At 40.9% G+C, this 24936-nt stretch overlaps 1 protein-coding gene across 7 annotated transcripts in view; it reads left to right on the top strand.

The window, feature by feature from the left end:
• Positions 1–1336, top strand: part of dennd2b (DENN domain containing 2B) — a 527103-nt gene extending 525767 nt beyond the window's left edge. For all 7 annotated transcript variants that reach the window (XM_072272571.1, XM_072272574.1, XM_072272573.1 and 4 more), the window contains one exon: positions 455–1336. In XM_072272571.1, coding sequence (XP_072128672.1) covers positions 455–489 — 35 coding nt within the window. In that variant the 3' untranslated portion in view covers positions 490–1336. The remainder of the gene's footprint in view (positions 1–454) is intronic.
• The last annotated feature ends 23600 nt before the right edge of the window (positions 1337–24936 follow it).

The following is a 24936-nucleotide window of genomic DNA, read 5'->3' as shown; positions in this document are numbered from 1 at the left end:
TTGGCTATACTTAGGAGGGAGTTAGATATGGCCCTTGTGGCTACGGGGATCAGGGGGTATGGAGGGAAGGCTGGGGCGGGGTTCTGAGTTGGATGATCAGCCATGATCATAATAAATGGCGGTGCAGGCTCAAAGGGCCGAATGGCCTACTCCTGCACCTATTTTCTATGTTAATATATGAAGGCATCTGGAATTTAAGCAGCCAGTGGAAGTTCGACACACTCAAAGTAGAAAGTTACATCAGAGAAACACGTCAACTCTGTGACTCCCCTGACCTGTTTATAAAGAAAACTGGGAACAGAAATAGAACAGCTGTCTTGACATCAGCCAAGAGGAGAGCGAACTGTAACGTCAGCTTAAAATTCTCATTAGTATCAAACAAATCAGGTTTTTGTTTTGAAGAAAATTGTTTATTTTTCTAATTAACAACACTAATGAAACTATTTTCTTACAGGAAATAAAATGAAGTTCCTTCACAAGAAGAGTTAGTTGCATTCATGCTGTGTTGATATCACAAGGACCACTGACTGTTGCACAGCAACTTACTCTGACCCATTGATGTTTTGGAAAAAAGTGGATTACACTTTCAACTTCAGAAAATCATCTTTTTTTGTCAAAGACTGAGCTGTAACAATATCAGAGAAGAATCCAAATACATTTAGCCATGTTCACCTTTAATGCAGATTGGATTGTATATTGTAAATATATTTACTGTGTTTTTATTAGTATTTTATTGTCTGGATTTAGCAGTCATTATACTGAATATCTGTAATGTGTTGACTGCAACAGATTTTTGTAATGCCAGAGTGACTTATGACTTGGAGGATGAATGGTCTAACTGTGCATGTGCAGAAGACACAGTGCATGTTGGAGATGGAGTGAGGAACTCAATCTTCTCATCGATTTACAGTTTGAGTTTTTTTCTGGTGCGATTATTGAGAATGTATGTGATTCCATCAACTTGGAAATATCCGTTCCTGAATTATATGGAAAACAATGAACTATCAACTTTTCTTTTGCTATAGCTGTAGAGTTCAGATTGTATCTCCTTTGGTCCTCTTTTCTGCATTTTGGCAACAAAATGTGATAAAGTTACACTGAAAATACCTGATACATCTTTTGATGTTGCTTGAAAGTTCATAAGCTGCCATAGAAAGAGGCTACTGAATGAACCAGCGACTCTCTTCTGTATCTAATGCACTGCTGTAGCTGAGTGTACTGAGGAAGGTGCCGAAGCCTTTACTGCTCTGCTTTTCTCACAGGGTATGACTGGGTAAGCCTTGCTGTATTTCTATGCACCGCTTTTCAAAAAAAAATAAAATTATTACATTTCTTAGTGGTTGTTTATCAGTGGGAAGTATAATCTAGATGGCAGAATGTGAAGGCGTTGTAAACCTGGTGTTGCAGCAAGAATATGTAGGCAAATGGTGAAGAAATCCTGGCACATTTGCCTTCATTAGACTAAGTGCAAGAGTTGCGTCATCATGCTACCCCTCTATAGGATGTTGGTGAGACTGCACCTGTAATATTGTTTGAAGATCTGGTCACCATACTATAAGAACTGATTAAGGTAGAGCATAGATTTTAATAAGGTGTTTGATAAGGTTCCCCATGGTAGGCTCATTTACAACATCAGGAGGCATGGATTCCAAAGTGTATTTAGAATTGGCTTGCCTACAGAAGGCAGAGGGTGGTAGTAGATGGATTGTGTTCTGCCTTAAGATCAGTGACCAACGGAGTTCCGTAGGGATCTGGCCTGGTACCCCTGCTCTGTAAATGGTTTTTATAAATGACTTGGATGAGAAGTGGAAGGATGATTTAGTAGGTTTGTGGATGACACAGAGGTCAGTGGTGTGGTGGATAGTGCTGAAGGTTATAGCTTGACAAATGGTTAGATGCAGACAGAGCTGAGCTGAGAAGTGACAGATGGAGTTCAACCTCGAAAAGCGTGTATTTGATCCACTTTGGAAGGTCGAATTTGATGGTAGCATATAAGATTAATGCCTGCATTCTTAGCAGTGTGGTGGAACAGAGGGATCTTGGGGTGCATGTCCATAAATCTCTTAGAGTTGATGTGCAAGTTGATAGGGTTGCTGAAAAGGTGTGTGGTTTGTTGACCTTCATTAGTTGGGGGATTGAGCTCAAGAGCCACGAGGCAATATTGCAGCTCTAAAAGACCTTGGACCACACTTGGAGTATTACAGTTTGGTCTCCTCGTCAGTGAGAACGCAGAGGAGATACTGTTTACAGGGATGTGGCCTAGATTAGAGAGCATATCTCATAAGGGTAGGTTGAACGAGCTAGGACTTTTCTATTTGAGTGAAGGAGGATGAGCAGTGACAAGATGATAAGGGGCATAGATCGAGTGGACAGCCAGAGACTTTTCCCAGGGTGGAAAAGTATAGGGATGTCAAAGGTAAGTTTTTTTTTCTTTACACAGTGATTGGTAAGTGCATGGAACACAGTGCTAGGGATTGTGGACATTTAAGAAATTCTTAATTAGGATGATAAAAAAAATAATGGGCTATAGGATAGGGAAGGGTTAAAATGTTGAAAGGGCCTGTACTGTGCTGTGCTGTAACGTTCTATGATGTGATTAAGCTGAAGAGGGTTCACAAGCATGTATCCAGGGCTGGAGGGTTTGCATGCTGAGGCGAAACTAAATAGGCTGGGACTGTTTACCATGATGAGGAAAAACTTCTTCACACAGAGTGGTGAATCTGTGGAATTCTCTGCCACAGGAAACAGTTGAGGCCAGTTCATTGGCTAAACTTCAGAGGGAGGGAGTTAGATATGGCCTTTGTGGCTAAAGGGATCGGGGGTATGGAGAGAAGGCAGGTACAGGGTTCTGAGTTGGATGATCAGCCATGATCATACTGAATGGCGGTGCAGGCTCGAAGGGCCGAATGGCTTACTCCTGCACCTATTTTCTATGTTTCTATGTTTTCTATGGAGCGAGGAAAGCCAAAACGTGACATTAGAGTTTTAGGAAATCATGAGGGGCGCAGATAAGGTGAAAGGTCACAGTGCTTCTTTCCTAGGATAGGGGAGCTTAAAATTATAGGGCACAGATTTAACGTGATCTGGGATAGGACTGAAAGTGGAGACATTTAAGGTGACCCAAGAGGCAAGTTGTTCCACACACAATGGTGATGACGTCGACTCAGACCTGAGAGGCCAGCATCGGGCATTTTCATGCCTTACAAGGCACGGTTCGAAAGGCTGTGTGGGGCACCACTCCTCGCACAGACATTTCGCAGTATTATTTTATGAGGCCGCGTTGCGAGCTCGACATCAACCCGGCACGGGGGCGGTCTGTCACTGGATCGAACTCGGGAATCTCTGTTCTCAAGCCCGGTGCTGATGTCACTGTGCCACCAGCCAATCTAAACACAGAAGGTGGTGAGAATATGGGATGAGCTACCAGAAGAAGTGATAGAGGTAAGTATAATTACATTGTTTAAACAAATTTGGACAGAGTCATGGATAGGAATGGCAGAGAAATGGGTCAATGCTGGCAAAAGAGACTAATTCGTGAAAGCACTTGGACCAGCATGAACAAATCAGATCATGTTGAGACAAGTGAAAGGTAAGATCGCCCCTCCCTCCAGCATTCCCTAATGTTCTAATAGTTCCCTTAATGAGATGTGGACACCTCTGAGAAGACCAGAATCATCCAATCATCTTTGAGAAATTTTTTGAGCATGTAAGTGTTTGGAGCTGTGCTCTGCTGATCCAGGCAAGCAGAGAGTATTCCAGCACCCTTGTAAACAAAACCTCCAATGTGTCACTAGGGACGTGTCACAGGATGAGAGCCATTAACTCCAAGATGTCAGGCCTTTAACCTGGCGTGTAATGCAGCTGGTCCAATTGTGCATATAATCAATTGTGTACTAAGTCCATTAACAATAAAGACACTCAGAAATGGTAATGTCTGTATTCATTAACTTTTCCCCTTCTCCTAGCTCATTAATGACAGAATGACTCTTTCAATGAAGCAATGGCTCACTTGCACCTTGCTATCCAGTGTGCTGCACTCAACTTCACTAAACTGGTAAAAACAAACATGGTTTGGGTGACCACCTTCTGGAATGCCTGTATTTATTTCACAGAGTTGCTGCTATTTGTCACTTCCTGGCTTAAAAACTTCTCCAACATGTCCAAGGTGGTGGAATACTAAACTACTTGCTTGGATGAGCAAGCTTCAGCCATAAGAAATATTACTCCAAGCAGGTTAAAACTTATCTACCTACCACAGTGATTACCTTCTACCACTGGCTTGTGTGCACTGCAATACCATCTACAAAATGCACTGTAGTAACGTGCCCAGGTCTCTTCAACTTGTATCTCAAGCATGGAACCACTGTCATTTAGAAAGACAAGAGCAAAGAGTACAGGAGAACACCATCAAGTGCTATTTCCCCTTCAGCTGCAAGTTATCAAGATTATTTAGGGATAGGCATAAGCGCTAGCCTCCCTGTGATGTTCTGTAAGGAGTTCGTACGTTCTCCCCGTGACTGCCTGGGTTTCCTACGATTGCTCTGCTTTCCACCCACAATCCAAAGGCGTACCCATTGGTAGGGTAATTGGTCATCGTAAATTGTCCCATGATTAGGCTAGGTCTGAATTGGAGGATTGCTGTGTGACGGGGCTCGAAGGGCCTATTCCACACTGTATCTCAATAAATCAATGTACACATCTTGTAAAATTAATGTATTTTTAACTTTATATATTCCGTCAGAATGTTGTAGGTTGTATTTGTACCCCAGAAACTTGAGCAGAAAAAACCTAAACCCCTGTTTTAGTGCATTATCGAGGGAGTCTTTCAGATGAGACAATAAACTTGCTTTCTAATTATCTGCTTTCTAAGGGAGAAACACAAGCTCCCACAACAAAGAAGGGTGTTAGCTCTAATGTCCTACAGTACTGTGTACTCATTCCCCATCAATAATAATATGGGTGTCACATTGCTATTGGAACAAGCTCCACATCATCTGTCTGCCAAGTAGAACCAATGTTGCATTTCAGAAGAACTTTATTAGTTGTAATGCACTTTGCATTTTTCCCCAACATTGAAAAAGTCAAATATAAAATTCAAATGTTTTACAAGCCCACGTGTTTTACCCATTTTTTTTTGTATTTACTGTTAGTTTCTGTGTCTTCCATTGAACTTTCAGATTTATTCAGAAAAAAGAAATTCAAAAGGCAGGGAAATACCTGTTGTTAATTTAACACCTATTATTGGCAAAATATTAGAGGCAATAATCAAAGAGGAAATAGCTAATCATTGAGGATAGCTGCATATAATTAAATTGAGTCAATAGGGTTTATGAAAAATTAAGTTTGACAAATTTATTCAAATTTATGGAGGGTGCAACATGGAACGTTCATAGCGAGGAATTTGTAACATTTTACAAAAGACATTTGAAAATGTGCCACATGGGAGACTGATGTAAAAATTAAAAGTAAAGAAAGAACATTAGAAATAATTCTGTGTGTCACATAGAAACATTTGTAATAAGTGAAACGTTTTCAGACTGGAATGAAATAACTGGCAGAGTACCACAGCAATCAGTTCTTGCCTTATAGTTTTTCAGTATTTAAGGATCTGGAGAAAGGAACAGCATGCAAGGTTTCCAAGTTTGCTGATGATACAAGAATAGGTGGAAGGGCAGGTTGTGATAAGGACACTGCAATCCTGCTACAGGGTATACGTAGATTAACAAGTGGGGAAAGACTGGCAAACCTGAGGAAGTGCAAGGTCACAGAATTCAGTGAAAGGCATCAACAGGAAAATTATCTGAATGAAGAGAAGTAAATGAAATACAGAAGGACCTAATTTTAATTTTCAAATGGGGCTTGACAGGGACTTCTCCACTAGTTGAATTTGGAATGTTTTCACTAGTGGCAAGTCTTGAATAAGGGGATATTTTGACTCTTTATTAATTTCCATAGATGCTGCCTGACCTGCTGAGTTCCTCCAGCATTTTGTGTGAGCTGCTGTGGATTTCCAGCATCTGCAGAATTTCCTGTGTTTATGAAGGGGACATTGCTACGACATAAAGGTCATTTAAAACTGATGAATATAGCAATTTCTTCTATACAGTGCATAGTGAATCTAGAAAAGGTGGGTGAATCTTTGGAATTCTCTGGCAGGATGTAGAAGCTGGATCATTAGAAGAAGTTAATGTGGCTATACTTTATAGATCAAGGAATAAAGGGATGCAGAGAAATGCCACAGAAGAGCATCTGATGTCATCATACATCAGCCACGATCATATTAGATAGCAGGGCAGGCTTGAAGGTCTGATCCTGTTGGTATTTTCTTGCCTGACTGTAATTCTAAATTTGTGATTGATTTAAGAATTAGCTTTTGCTATGTAGAGAGTCCCTCTAGAGGCATTAGAGAGACTAGTTAATAGTCACCCATAATAGTTATAATGGGTGACTTCAATCTACATGTAGATTGGGTGAACCAAATTGGTAAGGGTGCTGAGGAAGAGGATTTCTTGGAATGTATGCGGGATGGTTTTTTGAACCAACATGTCGAGGAACCAACTAGAGAGCAGGCTATTCTAGACTGGGTATTGAGCAATGAGGGTTAGATACCTGTTTGAGGCGTTTCAAATCAAAAGGAAGAGAGGAACCTAAAATAGAGCCAACTGTATAGCCCTGAACAGATTGTAATTCCAATGCTACCCATTTAGGAATGGATAGTATATCCTGGTCAAGTAACCAAAATTTCATATGTCGAATATTAATTGCCCAATAATAGAATCTAAAGTTAGGTAATGCTAAACCTCCATCTCTCTTAGGTTTCTGTAAATGTATTTTACCCAGTCTCGGGTTTTTATTTTGCCAAATAAATGAAGAAATTTTTGAGTCAACTTAATCAAAAAAAGATTTTGGAACAAAAATTGGTAATGCCTGAAATATACATAGAAATTTTGGCAAAAAAAACATCTTAACTGCATTAATACGACCAATCAAAGTTAAATATAAAGGAAACCATTTAGATGAAAGTTGAATAATATGGTCAATTAAGGGTAAAAAGTTAATCTTAAATAAATCTTTGTATTTACAAGTAATTTTAATCCCAAGATATGAAAAATAATTACTAATCAATTTAAATGGAAAGTTATGATATAAGGGAAGTTGTTTATTAATCGGGGAAAGTTCACTCTTACTAAGATTTAATTTATAACCTGAAGAGAGACTAAATTGTGCTAATAACTCTAAAACAGCAGGGATGGATTTTTGAGGATTAGAAATATATAAAAGTAAGTCATCAGCATAGAGTGATATTTTATGGGACTTTAAGCCCCGAGTTATCCCAGTAATATTTGGAGATTCTCGAATGGCAATTGCAAGAGGTTCTAATGCAATATCAAATAATAAAGGACTAAGAGGACAACCTTGTCGAGTACCTCGAAAAAGAGGGAAAAAAGGTGAGCTTAGAGAGTTGGTATGGACCGAGGCCACAGGAGAATGATATAACAGTTTGATCCAGGATATAAATTTCCAGCTAAAATTAAACAATTCAAGCACCTTAAATAAGTAAGGCCATCTACTCTATCAAAAGCTTTCTCAGCATCTAAAGAGATAACACACTCAGGAACATTTTGTGAGGGGGTATAAACAATATTTAACAGTGTGCGAATGTTATAAAAAGAGTAACGACCTTTAATAAAACCCGTTTGCTCTTCTGAAATAGTAAAAGGAAGTACTTTTTCTAATCTGTTTGCTAATAACTTAGAAAAAACTTTAGAATCCACATTTAATAAGGATATTGGTCTATAAGATGCACATTGAGCAGGATCTTTATCCTTCTTTAATATTAGAGAGATTGACGCTCTATTGAAAGATTCGGGAAGTTTACCAAGTTTTAATGAAGCCTCAAAAACCGTACAGAACCAAGGGATTAATGAAGGTGCAAAACATTTATAAAATTCTACGGTAAACCCATCAGGGCCAGGAGCTTTCCCCAAATTCATAGAGGAAATAACATTCTTAATCTCATCAGTGGTAATGGGAGTATCTAACATAAAAGACATATCCTGTGAAATCTCAGGGAAGTCTAGGTTATCTAAAAAATCATTCATATATTTAGAGTCTCGAGGAGACTCTGATTGATATAAGGAACAATAAAAATCACAGAAGGTTTGATTAATCCCCGCATGATCAAGTATCAGTGGGTCATTTTGGTTATAAATCTGATTAATTTGAGATTTAGCATAATTAGACTTCAACTGATTAGCCAGCAGTTTGCCAATTTTGTCACTGTGGACATAAAATTCACTTATTGTTTTCTTTAATTGGTTTACAATCGAGGACGAAAGTAATAAACTGTCTTCCATTTGAAGTTCAGTTCTTTGTTTATATAACTCCTCAGAGGGAGCTGTAACATACTTCTTATCAATTTCCTTAATCTTGTCCACAATTACCAACTCCTCCTGCTTCAGCTTCTTCCTCAAAGCAGCAGAATACGAGATAATTTGACCACGAATATAAGCTTTAAAAGTATCCCAAAGAACGTTCACAGAAATATCCTCTGTATAGTTGATTGTAAAAAAAATCAATCTGTTCATTCATAAAGTTAACAAAGTCTGAGTCCTGAAGCAACAGCGAATTAAAACACCATTGTCTATTATTTTGTGTATTAGCCTGAATTTTAATAGAAAGCTTAAGTGGAGCATGATCCGAAATGGTTATAGAGTCATAATCACATTTAATCACTGAAGAAATAAGACGAGAGTCAATAAAGAAATAATCAATTCTTGAATAGGAATGGTGAACATGTGAAAAAATAGAAAAATCTTTTTCCTGATGATGCAAAAAACGCCAAATGTCCGTCGACCCAGAATCATAGAGGAATGAATTAATCAAAGTTGCAGATTTATTAGGTAAGGTCCGTAGAGGAGCCGAACGGTTCAAAGCTGGAGATAAATAGGTATTAAGATCTCCGCCCCAGATCAATGAAAACTCATTCAAATTCGGGAACTGATTGAATAATGATTTATAAAATTCCAGACAGTCCATATTAGGAGCATAAACATTAACCAAAACTACCTTTTTAATTAAATAGTAGACCACTAAACAGTAGAAATCTACCATTCGGATCAGAAATAATATCATGTTGTATAAAAGTAACTGAGGAGTCTATAAAAATAGAGATGCCTCAAATCTTAGCGTTAGAGTTCGAATGAAACTGTTGTTCCTTCCAGAATTTAAAAAAACGTAGTCTGTCCCCCCTCCACACAAGGGTCTCTTGTAAAAATAAAATTTGTGCTTTAAGTCTCCGGAACACTTTAAAAACTTTTTTCCTTTTAATAGGATGATTAAGACCATTAGTATTCCAGGAGACAAAATTAATAATAGACTCCATAAGCCCTAAAGTCAACCCACAACAAGGAGGATTGACGATAGGCTCGACCCATGAACCTGGAAAGGGAACAGAACAAATAAGAGATACCGGGAAGGAGAACGCAACCAATACTTCAATAGTGTATATAGCCCAAGAAGAAAGAAACTAAAACGTGAAGCCCCTCCCACCACCCCCCACCCCCATGACCCCAAGGCTAAATCTAAAACAGACCAGCCAGAAAGAAGCAAGCACTAAAACTACCCCCATGACTTCCGGTATACGCTCCCTAAAAAAAAGTGTAAATATAAAAAAGATCAGCTAGTTATAAAACAGTAAAATAATAAAAAAAGGTAAATCAATTAAAACAAACACTTAATATAACAGAGAAAAAGCCAGAAAATATAAAAACCGCAACAAACCCCAGACCCTATGAGTAAACAAAAAAAGAAATGAGATTATCAACATAAACTAGTTATGAAAACCTACAAAAAGAAGTAGATTTAAAAACTACAAAATTTAAGGCCTCAAAGGAAATACATAGAATGACAGAATAACCACCCAGAATCCCCTGGGAAAAAGAAAGGAATGACGCAGATAGAAAGAAAGTTTAGCAACCATATTAATTAATCAAAACTAAACTTTTCTGCCCATATAAGGCAAAAAAAATTAAAACTGACAAATTCACAACCTCCGATCAAACGGAGATAGTTAAAAATTACGATTAAGATGTTGAAGGTGAAAATTGATCCAGATAACTCTGGGCATCCAATGAAGATTCAAAAAAACGGAGGGCTCCATCCAACGTACAAATCCTTAGACGTGCAGGGTAAAGCAGCGCTGGTTTTAAATCCATCTTGTAGAATTCCAACATCACAGATCTGTAACGAACCCGTGATCTCGAATTGGTTTACTGAAATCCTCCACGAATCGGAACTTAAGATCCAAAAAAATCAATGTAACCTTTAGATCGAACGAAATGAAGCAGTTTCTCCTTGTCTTGAAAGTAATGAAAGCGTAAGATGACATGTCGAGGTTTATCTGACTTAGGGGAGTATGTTGGAACCCTGTGAACGCAATCCAATAACGGAAGTTGGTCAGGAAATACAGTATGAAATGCATCTTTTAAAAGTTGAGAAAAATACTTCATAGGGTTATCAGATTCAACAGCTTCACGCACCCCAATCATTGGAAGATTCTGCCGTCGCATTCTGGATTCTAAGTCAGAGTTTTTAAAAGGTCAGAAAGTCAAGTTTCTTCTTCATCACATTAATTGTTTCTTCGATTTTCTCCATCTTAAGCGCACTTTGTTGCGTGGATTTTTGAAGATCAGATATAGCCGACTGATGTTCCGTAATAGATGTTTGTATCTTATCAATTGAATCGGCAATTTTCTGGAAATTAATTGAAATTTCTGCACGAATCAGCTCCGCAACAGAGGTTGAATTTTCCACATGAATCAGCTCCGTAATAGAGGTTGAAATTTCCCTTTGAATTAGCTCCGATATAGCTTTCAAAGTCAGTGATGGTTCAGTCGGAGGAAAATCGGTACCTTTCGGTTTAACCGGAGGTTTGCCGTCCTTCCCGTTTTTTTCCATTCTTAGACATAGCAAACCCTAAGCGCATCCGATTATCAAAGAGCCCAATTTATTTCAAAATATTGTAAAAGTCGATGCCTTAATGGTTAATTAAAATATAGCTGATCATAAGAAGAAAAACTCAGAGGTAATGGAGCGAGTCAAGAACGTGACTTCACTCCATGAGCTCTACCGGAAGTCTCCGGCAGATGCAATTTAATGTGGATAAATGTGAAGTTATCCACTTTGGTGGCATAAGCAGGAAAACAGATTATTATCTGAATGGTGGCCAATTAGGAAAAGGGGAGGTGCAACAAGACCTGGGTGTCATTATACACCAGTCATTGAAAGTGGGCATGCAGGTACAGCAGGCAATGAAAAAGGCGAATGGTATGCTGACACTTATAGCAAGAGGATTCGAGTACAGGAGCAGGGAGGTACTACTGCAGTTGTACAAGGCCTTGGTGAGACCACACCTGGACTACTGTGTGCAGTTTTGGTCCCCTAATCTGAGGAAAGACGTTCTTGCCATAGAGGGAGTACAAAGAAGGTTCACCAGATTGATTCCTGGGATGGCAGGACTTTCATATGATGAAAGACTGGATCAACTAGGCTTATACTCAGTGGAATTTAGAAGATTGGGGGGGGGGGGGGAGGAGAAGAGAATCTTATTGAAACGTATAAAATCCTAAAGGGATTGGACAGGCTAGATGCAGGAAGATTGGGGAAGTCCAGAACGAGGGGGCACAGTTTGAGGATAAAGGGGAAGCCTTTTAGGACCGAGATGAGGAAAAATTTCTTCACACAGAGAGTGGTGAATCTGTGGAATTCTCTGCCACAAGAAACAGTTGAGGCCAGTTCATTGGCTATATTTAAGAGAGAGTTAGATATGGCCCTTGTGACTAAAGGGATCAGGGGATTTGGAGGGAAGGCTGATACAGGGTTCTGAGTTGGATGATCAGCCATGATCATACTGAATGGCGGTGCAGGCTCCAAGGGCTGAATGGCCTACTCCTGCACCTATTTTCTATGTAACTATGAGTATTCAGTGGATTGTCCAATTTATGTCAGGTGATCTCAGATCCCCTCCAAGAGTGAAAACTGAGATTGGGCTGAGAACTAGATCCTGTCCATAGCTGTGTGAAGTCATAATTTTGAAAGACATTTGGTGAGGGAATAATCTAAGAAAACATAAGGAGTTCCATGGTAGTGTAGCTGTTGCATGAGCTATTACAGCTCAGGACATTTTGGAGTTCAGTTCCGGCACCATTCTGTACGTCCTCCCTGAGGAATGCATGGGTTTTCGCCAGGTCATCTGCTTTCCTCCCACAGTCCAAAGTCATACCAGGTAAGTTAATTGGTCATTGTATATTGTCCCATGAGCAGGTTAGGGTTAGTCAAGTTTGTCATTGGTGTGGCGCTGTGACGGTGTGGCTTGAAGGGACGGATCACACTGTGTCGTTAAATAAATAAATTTTGAAAGAGAATGACAGAGGCTATTTTTAAAAGATTTGTTTTTACTTCATATTCAGTCCCATAAGCAGTAATGGTGAGCCTTGCAATTAAGGAGAGAGCTTCCTCTTGCTAAGAATTAAATCACTGTTTTAACTGGACTACCTTTGCTCTACATTCCTACAGCAAAAAATAAAGTAGAATGTGCCTTCAAACATATTTGCTAAACTTAAAACTGTTGAGGCATGAAGAGATGGTAAAGCAGCACATGTATCATTTTTCATAGAGCAATTTGCTTTGATTAAACTTGCATCAATGAGAAGCAAAGTTCAAAGTAAATTTTTTTATTGAAGTACATCTATGTCAGCATTTACAACCCTCAGATTCATTTTCTTGAAGGCATACTCAGTAAACCCAAGAAACACAATAGATCTACTGCAAGGTGGGGAAGGCTTTACTCATGATGGACTGGGCCAAATAAACTTCTTTATGAAGGATTTTCTGTTCAAGGGCATTGGTGTTTCCATAACAGACCATGATGCAGCTACTTAGTATAATCTCCACTGCACATCTATAGACATTTGTCGAAGTTTTAGGTATCATGCCAAATCTTTGCAAACTTCTAATGAAGTAAAGACACTGTTGTGCTTTCTTCATAATTGCACTTGCGTGCTGGACCCCTCTGAAATGACAACAGAAGAATTTAAAGCTGCTGACTCTCTCCACCTCTGATCCCCCAATGAGGACTGGCTCACGGACCCTCTGGACTCCTTCTGCTAGGATAATAATCACTCTTTGGTCTTGCTGACATTGATCTTGTGACACCACTCAGCTAGATTTTCAATCTCCCTCCTCTATGCTGATTCGTCGCCTCCTTTGATTCGCCAACAGTGGTGTCATGAGTGAACCTACATATGGGTTTGGAGCTGTGCTTAGCCTTACGGTCAGGACATAAAGCCACAAGTCGTAAGTATAATAAAGGTAGAATTAACTCCATTCTTTCATTCTCAGTTCCTTAGTTAAAATATTTAAAATTATCAGTTAGCAAGCACATTTCTGACCACCACCCCTAAAGCAGGAAATCCGCATCTGCCTGCTGTTCCATATGATGGTTCCACTGTTCTCTTGGACAAGGTGGCAGGTGGAAAGTTCAGCTCAGGATTGGGAAGCAGATTAAGGGTCAATGTCCCATGATCCTCTCATATCCCCTTTGCCAATCACCTGTCCAGCTCTTGGCTCCATCCTTCCCCCTCTTGTCTTCTCCTATCATTTTGGATCTCCCCCTCCCACTTTCAAATCTCTTACTAGCTCTTTCTTCAGTTAGTCCTGACGAAGGGTCTCGGCCTGAAACGTTGACTGTACCTCTTCCTAGAGATGCTGCCTGGCCTGCTGCGTTCACCAGCAACTTTGATGTGTGTTGCTTGAATTTCCAGCATCTGCAGAATTCCTGTTGTAAGGGTCAATGGTGTCTACTCAATCCACTGTATCTTAACACATTGATTCAGTACCTTTCCACATTTCCACAAAAATAATTGGAAATAATGGTCAGAGTTCACAATACTAAACATCTATTAGCCTGTATAATTAGCAATAAAGGAGGCCATGTCTGTATTGGCTCTTGAGTTGATCTAATTGATCCCAGTTCTTTGCTATTTCTGCACAGCCCTCCCCCTCATTCTGCATGCCCCTCCACCACCACTCTTAATGCATTACCCAGTTCCCTAATGAGACTTGGGCCTTTCGAAACAAAGCACTCCAACTTGCAAATTTGCCTTATAACTTTCTTTCCTCAAGTGAATAGTTTCTTTTTTGCATCCTGTGATTAACAGCCCTTCTGCCACTAAAATATTATTGAAATTAATTTTAATTGACTATCAACTCTCATCTTTCTAAGACAAAACTAAGAAAAAACATTTCTCAGACTTCTTCATGCAATGTAAGTTTCCTTTCTGCAGTGGAAGAAACTGTAGCAACTGTTATCCCTGGCACCATTCCAATTATTTGCACCTTCTCCAAGTCCTTGACATTCCTCCTGGTTTCTATTGTCTAGACTGGAAGTTGAGGCGTTATCAATGATTCATAAACAATTATTTATAAATAATATAGGAATGCAAAACTAACTATTTGGATATCTCTGCTTTTTAAACATTTCAAATTTTCTGCATTTGCACCTGGCTCTTTATGGTGTATCAGTTTAAATATTTTATCTGTGTCTGGCAACCATGGAGTGGATGACTGCTCTTCAGGAAATTGCAGCAGGGAGGTGGAACGAAGAAGTGCTTAATTAATTCAGTTAAATATAACATGAGAAAGAGGCCTCATGGATTTAGGGAGTGTGTAGAAGAGAGAGGTCCCAGATAACCCCCAGGTGAATGAGCAGCACATGGGGAGTGAGGGAAAGTGGAGTTTAGAGGGCAGGGCATCATTGAATGACAAGAGGATTTCAGGAAAAGGGAGGGTCAATGGTGAAAGGAAACAAGGATTTGGAAGAAAGGAAACGGCAGTGGACAAAATATCCAAGTAAAAATTGAATGGCTGAAGCTACATAGCTCAAGAATAATGCAATGATATACCCTTCTTTTGGATGGGGAAACAGGAAGATGAACACTATCTGTTTGTCATGAACATAGCAAACTATCTCTAACTAGCTGAACATCTTATGATCTGCTGATTCACCCCAACACAGAACCAGCATATTACAGAAAACAGTACCTATATCCCAATCCTGAAAACTACAGATGAAGCTAAGGAAGACCACTACCCTGATATAAAATAGCCCTGGTCTACATCCCAGAGAGTGAGAAACCAATTCTCCCAGGTGACTTCAATGCAAGTCCTCTTCCAGGCAAGGGTTTTATAAGAAGCAAGACCATGTTTGTAGAGAAGCGAACAAGACCTCATATCGACAGAACTGTTCCAGTCTTAAACCCCTGGTAGAATAGACAAGAAGGATATCTTCAGCACCTGTGTCACCATATACTGACGACTGTTGGACTTGTCACTCCTAATCCACTCTATTACCTCCATCAGCCGCGCACTCCAAAACTGTGGAAACAGAAACATTGTGGCAAGAAATTTAATGTCTACATTGAAAGATACCACAAAAATAGTTCCTCTCCGAGAGCATTTCACAGATCATCTGATGAGCAACAACCAATGTGAACTGCAGACTGTCTAGGCTGCTCTTATCACCAATATTATATGCCTCTTGGCTTCTCTACCTGAAGATCCTACTACTTCTGGTCAACAAGAATGAGCAGGAGATCCATTACTAACAGCAAACACAAGGTGTTCTATGACTACAGTCGCTTCATGATCTACAGACAGATGGTCAGTGGCAGAGTGGAATAGCAAATCACTCGCAACTATGATGCGAATTGATTTTTCAGCACCAGCAAAATAATCAGTAGCCCAAACACCCAAGGATTTCCCACCGAAAACCAAGAACAGAGGTGAACTCAAAGATAGAAACGTCAGCACCCACCAGAGGGACTGCTTCAACAAATTCCTCAACCATTACTCAGTCAATCTCACAGCAAACTACCTACACCCACCTTGTCACCATTTCTAGCAAACTTTTGGAAAGACCAGATTCTAGTTATAAAATAATAAAGTGTGGAGAAGACAATGTCCCTGCAAGTTCAAGGAACTGGCAAAGAGGACTTTACAAGTTGATTAACTCACCTCCCACATTTAAGAGAAGCATGTGTCAAGAAACCCAGGAGAACCCATAATTCTGTCCTATTTTCAAGAAATAAGACAAATCAAATAGAAGTACAGAGGGATTCATACTCTGAGAAAAAAGTTATGGCTGACTCACTCACTCAAAGCATATCAAGACAGTGGGTCTTATCTTAACATCCACAAAGATCCTCTACCATTTTGCCCTCGCTGCACAACATGCTCCAATAATAAAGCCCATTCCATTGAATAATACAGATCACATCCCATTTCTTGGGATCCATCTCTTGGTGAAGATAAGTAACAATGAATAAATTCATCATTGTCTTCAGTACACCAGCATAACTTTTGACTCAATGAGGAAAGTATGTTTGAGAATGGAGACCTCAATCCCAACATAATAGTCACGGTCTGCAAGGTGGCCAGACAATTCCTACCTCCAGTATATATTTGTATAATTAACTCAGGCTCCTCAAACCATTGGAGAGATGCTGAACTCCCAAAATAAACACTGTTCCAATCTCCATCACAACAAGATGACCAGCAGACCAAAAATGATTCAAGGATGTCCTCAAAGTTTCTTGGAAAAAATACAAACTTTGCTGCTTGGCCCATGACCACTCAAAATGTAGGAATATTTGTGATGGCACTGAGTTGATATTTGGGTGCTCCAAAGAGAATTGGAGATACAGTAAGACTGCATCCACTATATACTGTTGTGGCCTCAGTCAAGTTACACTGTGTTCAGGTCCTTTCTCAAGCAGGAGTTAATTCTAGCTATAACCAACCTCTCCAAGGACTACATCACAGTAGATATGAGTGATAGTCATCGAGGCAGCACCCATCCCCCAAACCCCGCTTTTGTTGGGCACCAGTATGATTAATGCCCTTTTGAAGCTAGTGGAAACTGACCGTAGCAGTGAAAGTTTGAAGATATCCTTGAACACTGTAGCCAGCTGGTCAGCAGGTTTTTAGCACCGTGCCAGGTACATTGTCAGGGCCTGACACCTTATGAGGATTCACACCTTTGAAGGATGTTCCGATGTTTGCCTACAAGACAGAGATCAAAAGGTTGCCGAATGCTCTGGGAATTTACATAGGCACAGTATTATTCTCCCTTTTAAAGCATGCATGAAAGATGTTGAGTTCACCAGCGAGGAAAGCATCACGACAGTTCTACTGTAAATTTCACCTTGTAGGAAGTGATGACATGCAAACCAGACCACAGCCGTCATCTGTCCGATTGTGTCGCTAATTTCACATAGAATCCTGTAGGACTTCTTATAGGGTCCTGGATCACCAAAACTGAACACACAGAACTAACCCCCAGCTGGCAGTGATTCTCCTGGTTCATCTGGGGCTACTGACTTGGGAAAATTCGCAATGTTCTTGAAAGCAGACACTCATCCACAGGCCTTGAAGTCAGTGAGGAATGTGATATGTTCATTCAAGCCTGAAGATGAATGGTTTAAAATGAGTCAAGTCAATCCCTTTACCTCAGGAATTAACCTAGAAAAACTTTCCCTAAATTGCCTCCAATGCAAGTATAATTCTTATTAAATAAAATTAAAACAATGCATACTTCAGATGCCACTCTACCAGCCTCTCTTTCATTCACTCCTTCTACACAACCTAAAGATGTGATAAGGAAGCCCGCAAATCTGGCCACATATTCTGGCACCAAAATAGCTTGCCCACAATGCTTGGCGGAACAAAACAGAACATAGCAAGCAACAAAGCAACAACAGCCAAACAAGCACTTTTCCTCTCCTAATCCACACACCCACCCACTCAGAGACAGACAGTTCTCCAAACGCCAGGGCCTTGGCTATCGGGCGTCAGCTTCTGGCCTTCTGATTGACCAATCTTTGGTATGGACCCCTGGTCTTACCAATGATGAAATTCCTGAACCCTGTACCTAGGAGTCACTGGGCATTGTGCCACCTGCTCACACACCCATCTGACCCACTGACCTGGGAGTACTTGCTAATCCAGTGAGCCACCAGCCTTCAGCTTCACTGGTCCTCATTCATGGTGCTTGCCAGCCCAATATCCACGGACCTCCTTCGCCTCTAAATGTGGAGCACTGCATGGAGGCCTAGACTTAGGCCTGACCTTTAACTCCACTACATCCCGGTCCTTAAACCCTAACATGACACCCTTCTGTCCCCAAAACCATCCCTACAAACTTTAAAAAACACAACTAAGTCTAAAACACATAGAAACATGGAAAACCTACAGCACAATGCAGGCCCTTCGGCCCACAAAGCTGTACCGAACATATCCCTACCTTAGAACTACCAAGGCTTTACCCATGGCCCTCTATTTTTCTAAGCTCCCTGTAGCCATCCAGGAGTCTCTTAAAAGATCCTATCATTTCTGCCTCCACCACAGCTGCCGGCAGTCCATTCCATGAACTCACCACTCAGTGCGTAAAAAAACTTATCCCTGACATCTCCTCTGTACCTACTTCCAAGCACCTTAAAACTACGCCCTCTCATGCTAGCCATTTCAGCCCTGGAGAAAAACGTCCGATGATCACATGATCAATGCCTCTCACTATCTTGTACACCTCTATCAGGTCACTTCTCATCCTCCATCGCTTCAAGGAGAAAAGGCCGAGTTACTCAACCTATTCTCATAAGGCATGCTCCCCAATCCAGGTAACGTCCTTGTAAATCTCCTCTGCACCCTTTCCATGGTTTCCACATCCTTCCTGTAGTGAAGCAACCAGAACTGAGCACAGTACTGTACTAGAAGTAGGGTCTGACCAAGGTCCTATATACAACCTTGATGGAGAGCACAGTTTGGCATGAACTTGACAGGAAGCTAATTATTCAAGGGGTCTTCTCTTCCATTGGGCAGAAGACATGGTAAACAAGAGATGTGGAACATCTAGTCAGGAGGAAGAAAAAAGATTTAGGAAGCAAAGATCAGACAGGACTTTTAAGAGTTATAAGGTAGCCAGGAAGGATCTTAAAAAACAGATTTAGGGGAGCTCAAATGGGAAATGAGAAGGCCTTAATAGATTAAGGGGAAGTAATTCTGGGGTCAATGGAGTTAGTGGCAGTCCATAGGTGAATACTTTGCTTTGGTATTCAACTGTGAGAATGACTTTGAATGTGATGATTGCATGAAACAGGCTGATATGCTGGAACAAGTCAACATTAAGAAAGAGAATGTGGTGGAACTTTTGAAAATACACCTTGGGATAGATGTCCCTGGGGCCAAATTAGATATACCCCAGTTAACAGGGATAATCCTGCAAATTATAGACTAATGAGTCTTATGCCAGTGGAGGGCAAACTATTGGAGAGGAATCTTAGAGAAAGGATTAATGAGCATTTGAAAAAGCAGCCTGATTAAGGATAGTTAACATGGCTTTGAGGGTCAGGTCATGTCTCCTGAACCCCATCAAATTCTTTGAAGTTAATAAAACAAATTGATGAAGGTGGATCAGTGTAGAAAGTTCATATGGATTTCAGTAAGGCATTTGACAAGGTTCCACGTGGTAAACTCATTCATTAAGTTGGGGTCCACATCCACAGATCCCTCAAAGTTGTTGCACAAATTGATATGGTGGCTAAGGAGGTATATGTTATACTAGCCTTCATTACTCAGGGGACTGAGTTCAATAGCAGCAAGGTAATGTAGCTCTACAAAACCCTGGTTAGACCTCACTGCGAGTATAGTATTTAACTCTGGTTGCCCCATTATAGGAAGTATGTGGAAGCTTTAGATTCACCAGGACCCTGCCTGGATCAGAGAGCATGCTTTCAGATACAAGAACAGAATTAGGTCATTTGAACCACTGATTCTGCACTGACATCTGATCATGCATGATCCATTTCCCTCTCAACCTCAATTTTTCTGCCTTCTCCCCAGAACCGTTCACACCCAGACTTATCAAGAATCTATCAACCTCCACCTTAAATACACCCAATGATCTGGCCTTCACAGCCACCTGTGAATTCCACAGCTTCACCACCTTCTGGCTAAAGAAATTCCTCTTCCTCTGTTCTAAATGGATGTCCCTCCATTCTGGGGCTGTAGTCTTCTGACTCCCCCACTATAGGAAACATCCTCTCCACATCCACTCCAACGAGGCCTTTCAACATGTGATAGATTTCAATGAGATCCCCTCCCCCCCACCTCATTCTTCCAAACTCCAGCAAGTACAGGCCCAGAGACAAAGGCTCCTCAAACGATAAGCCTTTCTTTCCTGTTATCATTTAGATGAGGAGCCCAAAACTGCTCCCAATACTCCAAGTGAGGCCTCAGTGCTTTATAAAGTCTCCACATTACATCCTTATTTTTATATTGTCTTCTCAAAATGAATGCTAACATTGCATTTGCCTTCCTCACTGACTCAATCTACCTTTAGGGAATCCTGCACAAAAGTCCCTTTGCATCTTGGATTTTTGAATTTTAGAAAACAGTATGTTTTAATTCCCTCTACCCAAGTAGATGACCACACACTCACAGACACTGTATTCCATCTGCCACTTTTTTGCCCATTCTGCTAATCCAGGTCCTTCTGCAGCCTCACTACAATACTACCCGGCCTTCCATCTTCATATCATCCACAAACTTGGCATCAATTCTGTCATCCAAATCATTGAGATACAATGCAAAATGAAGCAATCCAAGTGGCTCACAAGTCACCAACAGCCAAAAAAGCCCCCCTTTATTCCCACTCTTTGCCTCCTGACAATCAGCCAATCCTCTATCCATGCTAGCATCTTTACTGTTATACATGAACTCATCAAACATAAGACTACAAGATATAGGAACAGAATAGGCCATTCAGCCCATCAAATCCGCTCCACCATTCAATCATGGGTATTTGCAATTCTTCCAGCCATCCCCACTCCCCTGCTTTCACCCCATATCCTTTGATGCCCTGGCTAATCAAGAACCTCTACCTCTGCCTTAAATACACCTCCACAGCCACTCGTGGTAACAAATTCCATAGATTTACCACCCTGACTAAAGTAATTTCTCCACATCAGTTCTAAACGGATGTCCTTCAATCCTGAAGTCACACCCTCTTGTCCTAGGACACCCTATCATGGGAAATTACTTTGCCATATCTAATCTGTTCAGGCCTTTTAACATGTTTCTGAGAGATCCCCCCTCATTCTCCCGCACTCCTGGGAATACAGCCCAAGAGCTGCCAGACATTCCTCATACGGTAAGCCTTTCATTCCTCAAATCATTCTCGTGAATCTTCTCTGAACCCTCTCCAATGTCAGTGTATCCTTTCTAAAACAAGGAGCCCAAAACTGCACACAATACTCCAAGTGTGGTCTCACGAGTGTCTTATAGAGCCTCAACATCACATCCCTGCTCTTATTTTCTATACCTCTAGAAATGAATGCCAACATTGCTTTCGTCTTCTTCACAACCGACTCAACCTAGAGGTTAACCTTTAGGGTACCCTGCACAAGGACTCCCAAAGTCCCTTTGCATTTCTGCATTTTGAATTCTCTCCCCATCTAAATAATAGTCTACCTATTTCTTCCACCTAAGTGCATGACCATACACTTTCCACCACTGTATTTCATTTGCCACTTCTTTGCCCATTCCCCTAAACTATGTAAGTCTCTGTTTCCTCAACACTACCCGCTCCTCCATCAATCTTTGTATCATCAGCAAATTTAGCCACAAATTAGTGGCCCGGTGTACAAACATTTTTCAAAAGCCAAGTATGCAACATCTACTGATTCTTTTGTCCATCCTGCTTGTATTTCCTTGCCCAACAGATTTGTCAGGCAAGATTTTCAAATTTCAAGATAAGGAAACCATATTAATTGCCATAACTGGCATACGATTTCCTTTCTTCTGCCTCCATCCCTTCTCAGAATAGTGGAGTGACATTTGCAATTTTCCAGTCCACCAGAATCTAGTGATCCTTGAAAGATTACTAATGCTCCACAACCTCTTTCTAAACTTTTCAAAATGCTGGGATGTCATCCATCTGGTCCTCATGACATCTACATTTGTACCTTTCAGGTCCCTAGCACCTTCTTCCTACCAATAGCAACTGCACCCACTTCTACCCTGATACTCTCAAGCTACCAGCATACAGCTAGCATCTTCTACAGTGAAGACTGAGACAAAATTCATCTCATTTCTTTTGTCCCTGTTACTACTGCACCAGCATCATTTTCCAGTGGTCTGATATCTACACTTACCTTTTAATCTTTATGTATCTGGCAAACCACTTTTGCCAAGAACAGCAAGTCACCATGATCACCTACGTCATACTACATAGCACATATCTGAAAATACTTCTTTGCTATTACTAGCTAGCTTGCCTTCATATTTCATCCCCCCCCCCACCCCCGTGGCTTTTTTAAGTTACCTTCTATTGGTTTTTTAAAAGCTTCCCACTAATTTTACCATATGCTCTTTTGCTTTTATGTTGCCTTTGACTTCCCTTGTCAGCCTTTTGAATACTTCTTTGGGGTTTATATATCCAATTTGCTTCCAAAAACTCCAGCCATTGCTGTTCTGCAGACATCCCTGCTAGTGTTACCCTTTTAACTGGCCAAAGGGCACGTTCACTCAAGGACAAAACAGCTTAGTGCACGAGCCAATGGAAGTGGGCAAGGACCTGCAGTACTTTGCATTCAAATTCACCAAGGGCATGGACAATTGAGTCAATATTTCTAGGCATTTTGTTTTTAGGAAGGTGGTGGCATTTATCTCAGGATACCACAGTAAGCAGAACAGGAGTAGAGGCCTTAAGAGAACACTGTAACATATACACACACAGTCATCTGTTAGTCTCGTGAGACCATGGATTTATACCTTTGAAGGTTCCCAAGGCGCAGGCCTGGGCAAGGTTGTATAGAAGACAGGCAATTGCCTATGCTGCAAGTCTCCCCTCTCCAAGCCACCAATGTTTTCCAAGGGAAGGGTACTAGAGCCGATACAGCTTGGCACCAGTGTCATCACAGAGCAATGTGTCATTAAGTGCCTTGCTCAAGGACACAACTCCCTGCCGCAGCAGTGGCTCAAACTAGCAACCTTTAGATCACTAGACCGACACCTTAACCACTTGGCCATGCGCCAACACAAGAGAACACTAGAATAATCAGTATTGCTCCTCTCAAAGGAGAATTATTGGGCCTTACCCTAGTGAGGGTAGGGTCAAGCAGAACAGCTTTGTGCAGGTGTAGAGGAAGGCCTTTTCAAAAATTTAACAGGTGATGGAAGTAACGGAGGGCAATTGTCACATGGGATACTGGAGTTGTTACATTAGATGCAAAATCAGCTGTCATACAACAGTGGTGGCAAGTGTTCCTGAGATCAGTGTTCTATAATGGTGGTCTGATTAGTACGTTTACATATGCTACAAACTGAAAGGTAGCAAATGATATCTGACAGATCAGATGGGAGTTTAATCCAGATAAATTGAAGTGAGGCAATCTGGGAGGTCAAATGCAAGGAAAGTATACAATAAATGTCAGGACTCAAGGAAATTTACAGAGGGACCTTGGGTGCAAGTCTGTAGCTCCCTGCAAACGCAACACAAGTGGATAGGGTGAAGATAATTCCTTTCTTCTGGTAGGGAGGGCACAAGTCCAGATATACATACCAGAATCTGGTATCTTATCACTGAAGTAATGAAACTTGGTTTGTGCCACCAGGCCAGAGCAATACAGAATGCAGTATGAAAAATCCAGTATTTATCCAACTTTCTGAAATCTGATGGCAGAACAGGTAGCAGAGCCTTAAGTTGGCCTAAGGGTGTGGTCGACCTTCTCCTTGTGATTCACCCCAGGTGCATTTGACCTGGCTGGTAGCACCTGGTAAGGGTCCCTTGCTCAGGGTTACAAGTGATGGCCAACAGTGGACCCAGCAGGAGACTGGTGGGGAAGGCAGAAGAGCTACAACCTTGCAAGCAGATAATCTACCAAGAGAGGGGTGATGATCTCTTTAAACTCACCCGGCAGTAGGCAAACCACTGCTGTAACCTGCCAAGTACACGGTTTCCCAATGTCAGTCTCAATAAAGGATCAAAACGACGACATTAACATGTCTCAGGACAGAGTAGTGTGGAGGGAAATCATCTGCCAACTGGAAATTCCAGATGCGACCTAACAATGGATGGATGGCAGAGGGGAAGCAGCTGGAAGATGGCAGTAATAAGAGCATGTCCCAAGTGGTGGGGTTTCTTTCAGCCATGCCACCTTTTTCAGATATTTGTCTTTTTATGACACATCTTTAGCTAGGGGACATTTGGAGTATTAATGCAGTATAGATACAATGTGGAATGGATGCAATAGTTTTAACAGGACATTGCCTGCATTGGAGTGTAGTAACTACAAGTTCAAACTTGGCTTTGTTTAGAGCTGAGACCAAGGAACAATTTGATATCAGATTACTTTCCATCACAATAGGCTCATTTTCCTTGAAACAAAAAAATGTGAAATAAATCTTAAAAAGGTGTTGGCTGACACTGACACTTGTCAATCATTCCCAGTTCACTCTCGTACATACCCATAAGTAGAGCAGTATAAAAACCCAGTTGTCACATGTCTAGAACAGCAACACGTTCACTTAAAAATCAGCAACAGCACCAGGGAGGGAAATCAAATACCATTTTCAAGAGAATCTGCAGATACTAGAAATCCAAACAACACAAAAAATGCTGGAGGGGGCTGACAGTAGACTTAAGGTGATGGTGTGACGGAGTGGGGGAAAGAAATCCAAGGTGACAGGTGAAAGGTGAGACCTGAAGCAGAGGGGAAAAAGGGATGTGGAATAAAGTTGGGGTGGGGTGGGAAGCAAGGGGCAACATTACCAGTTCACAAAAATCAATGTTCATCCCATCCGATTGGAAGCTACCCAGAC

Source organism: Mobula birostris, chromosome 11, assembly GCF_030028105.1.
Source record: "Mobula birostris isolate sMobBir1 chromosome 11, sMobBir1.hap1, whole genome shotgun sequence".
In the NCBI taxonomy this organism is placed as follows: domain Eukaryota; kingdom Metazoa; phylum Chordata; class Chondrichthyes; order Myliobatiformes; family Myliobatidae; genus Mobula; species Mobula birostris.
The sequence above is the reverse complement of the archived record's forward strand: the minus strand, read 5'-3'. Positions and strand labels throughout refer to the sequence as shown.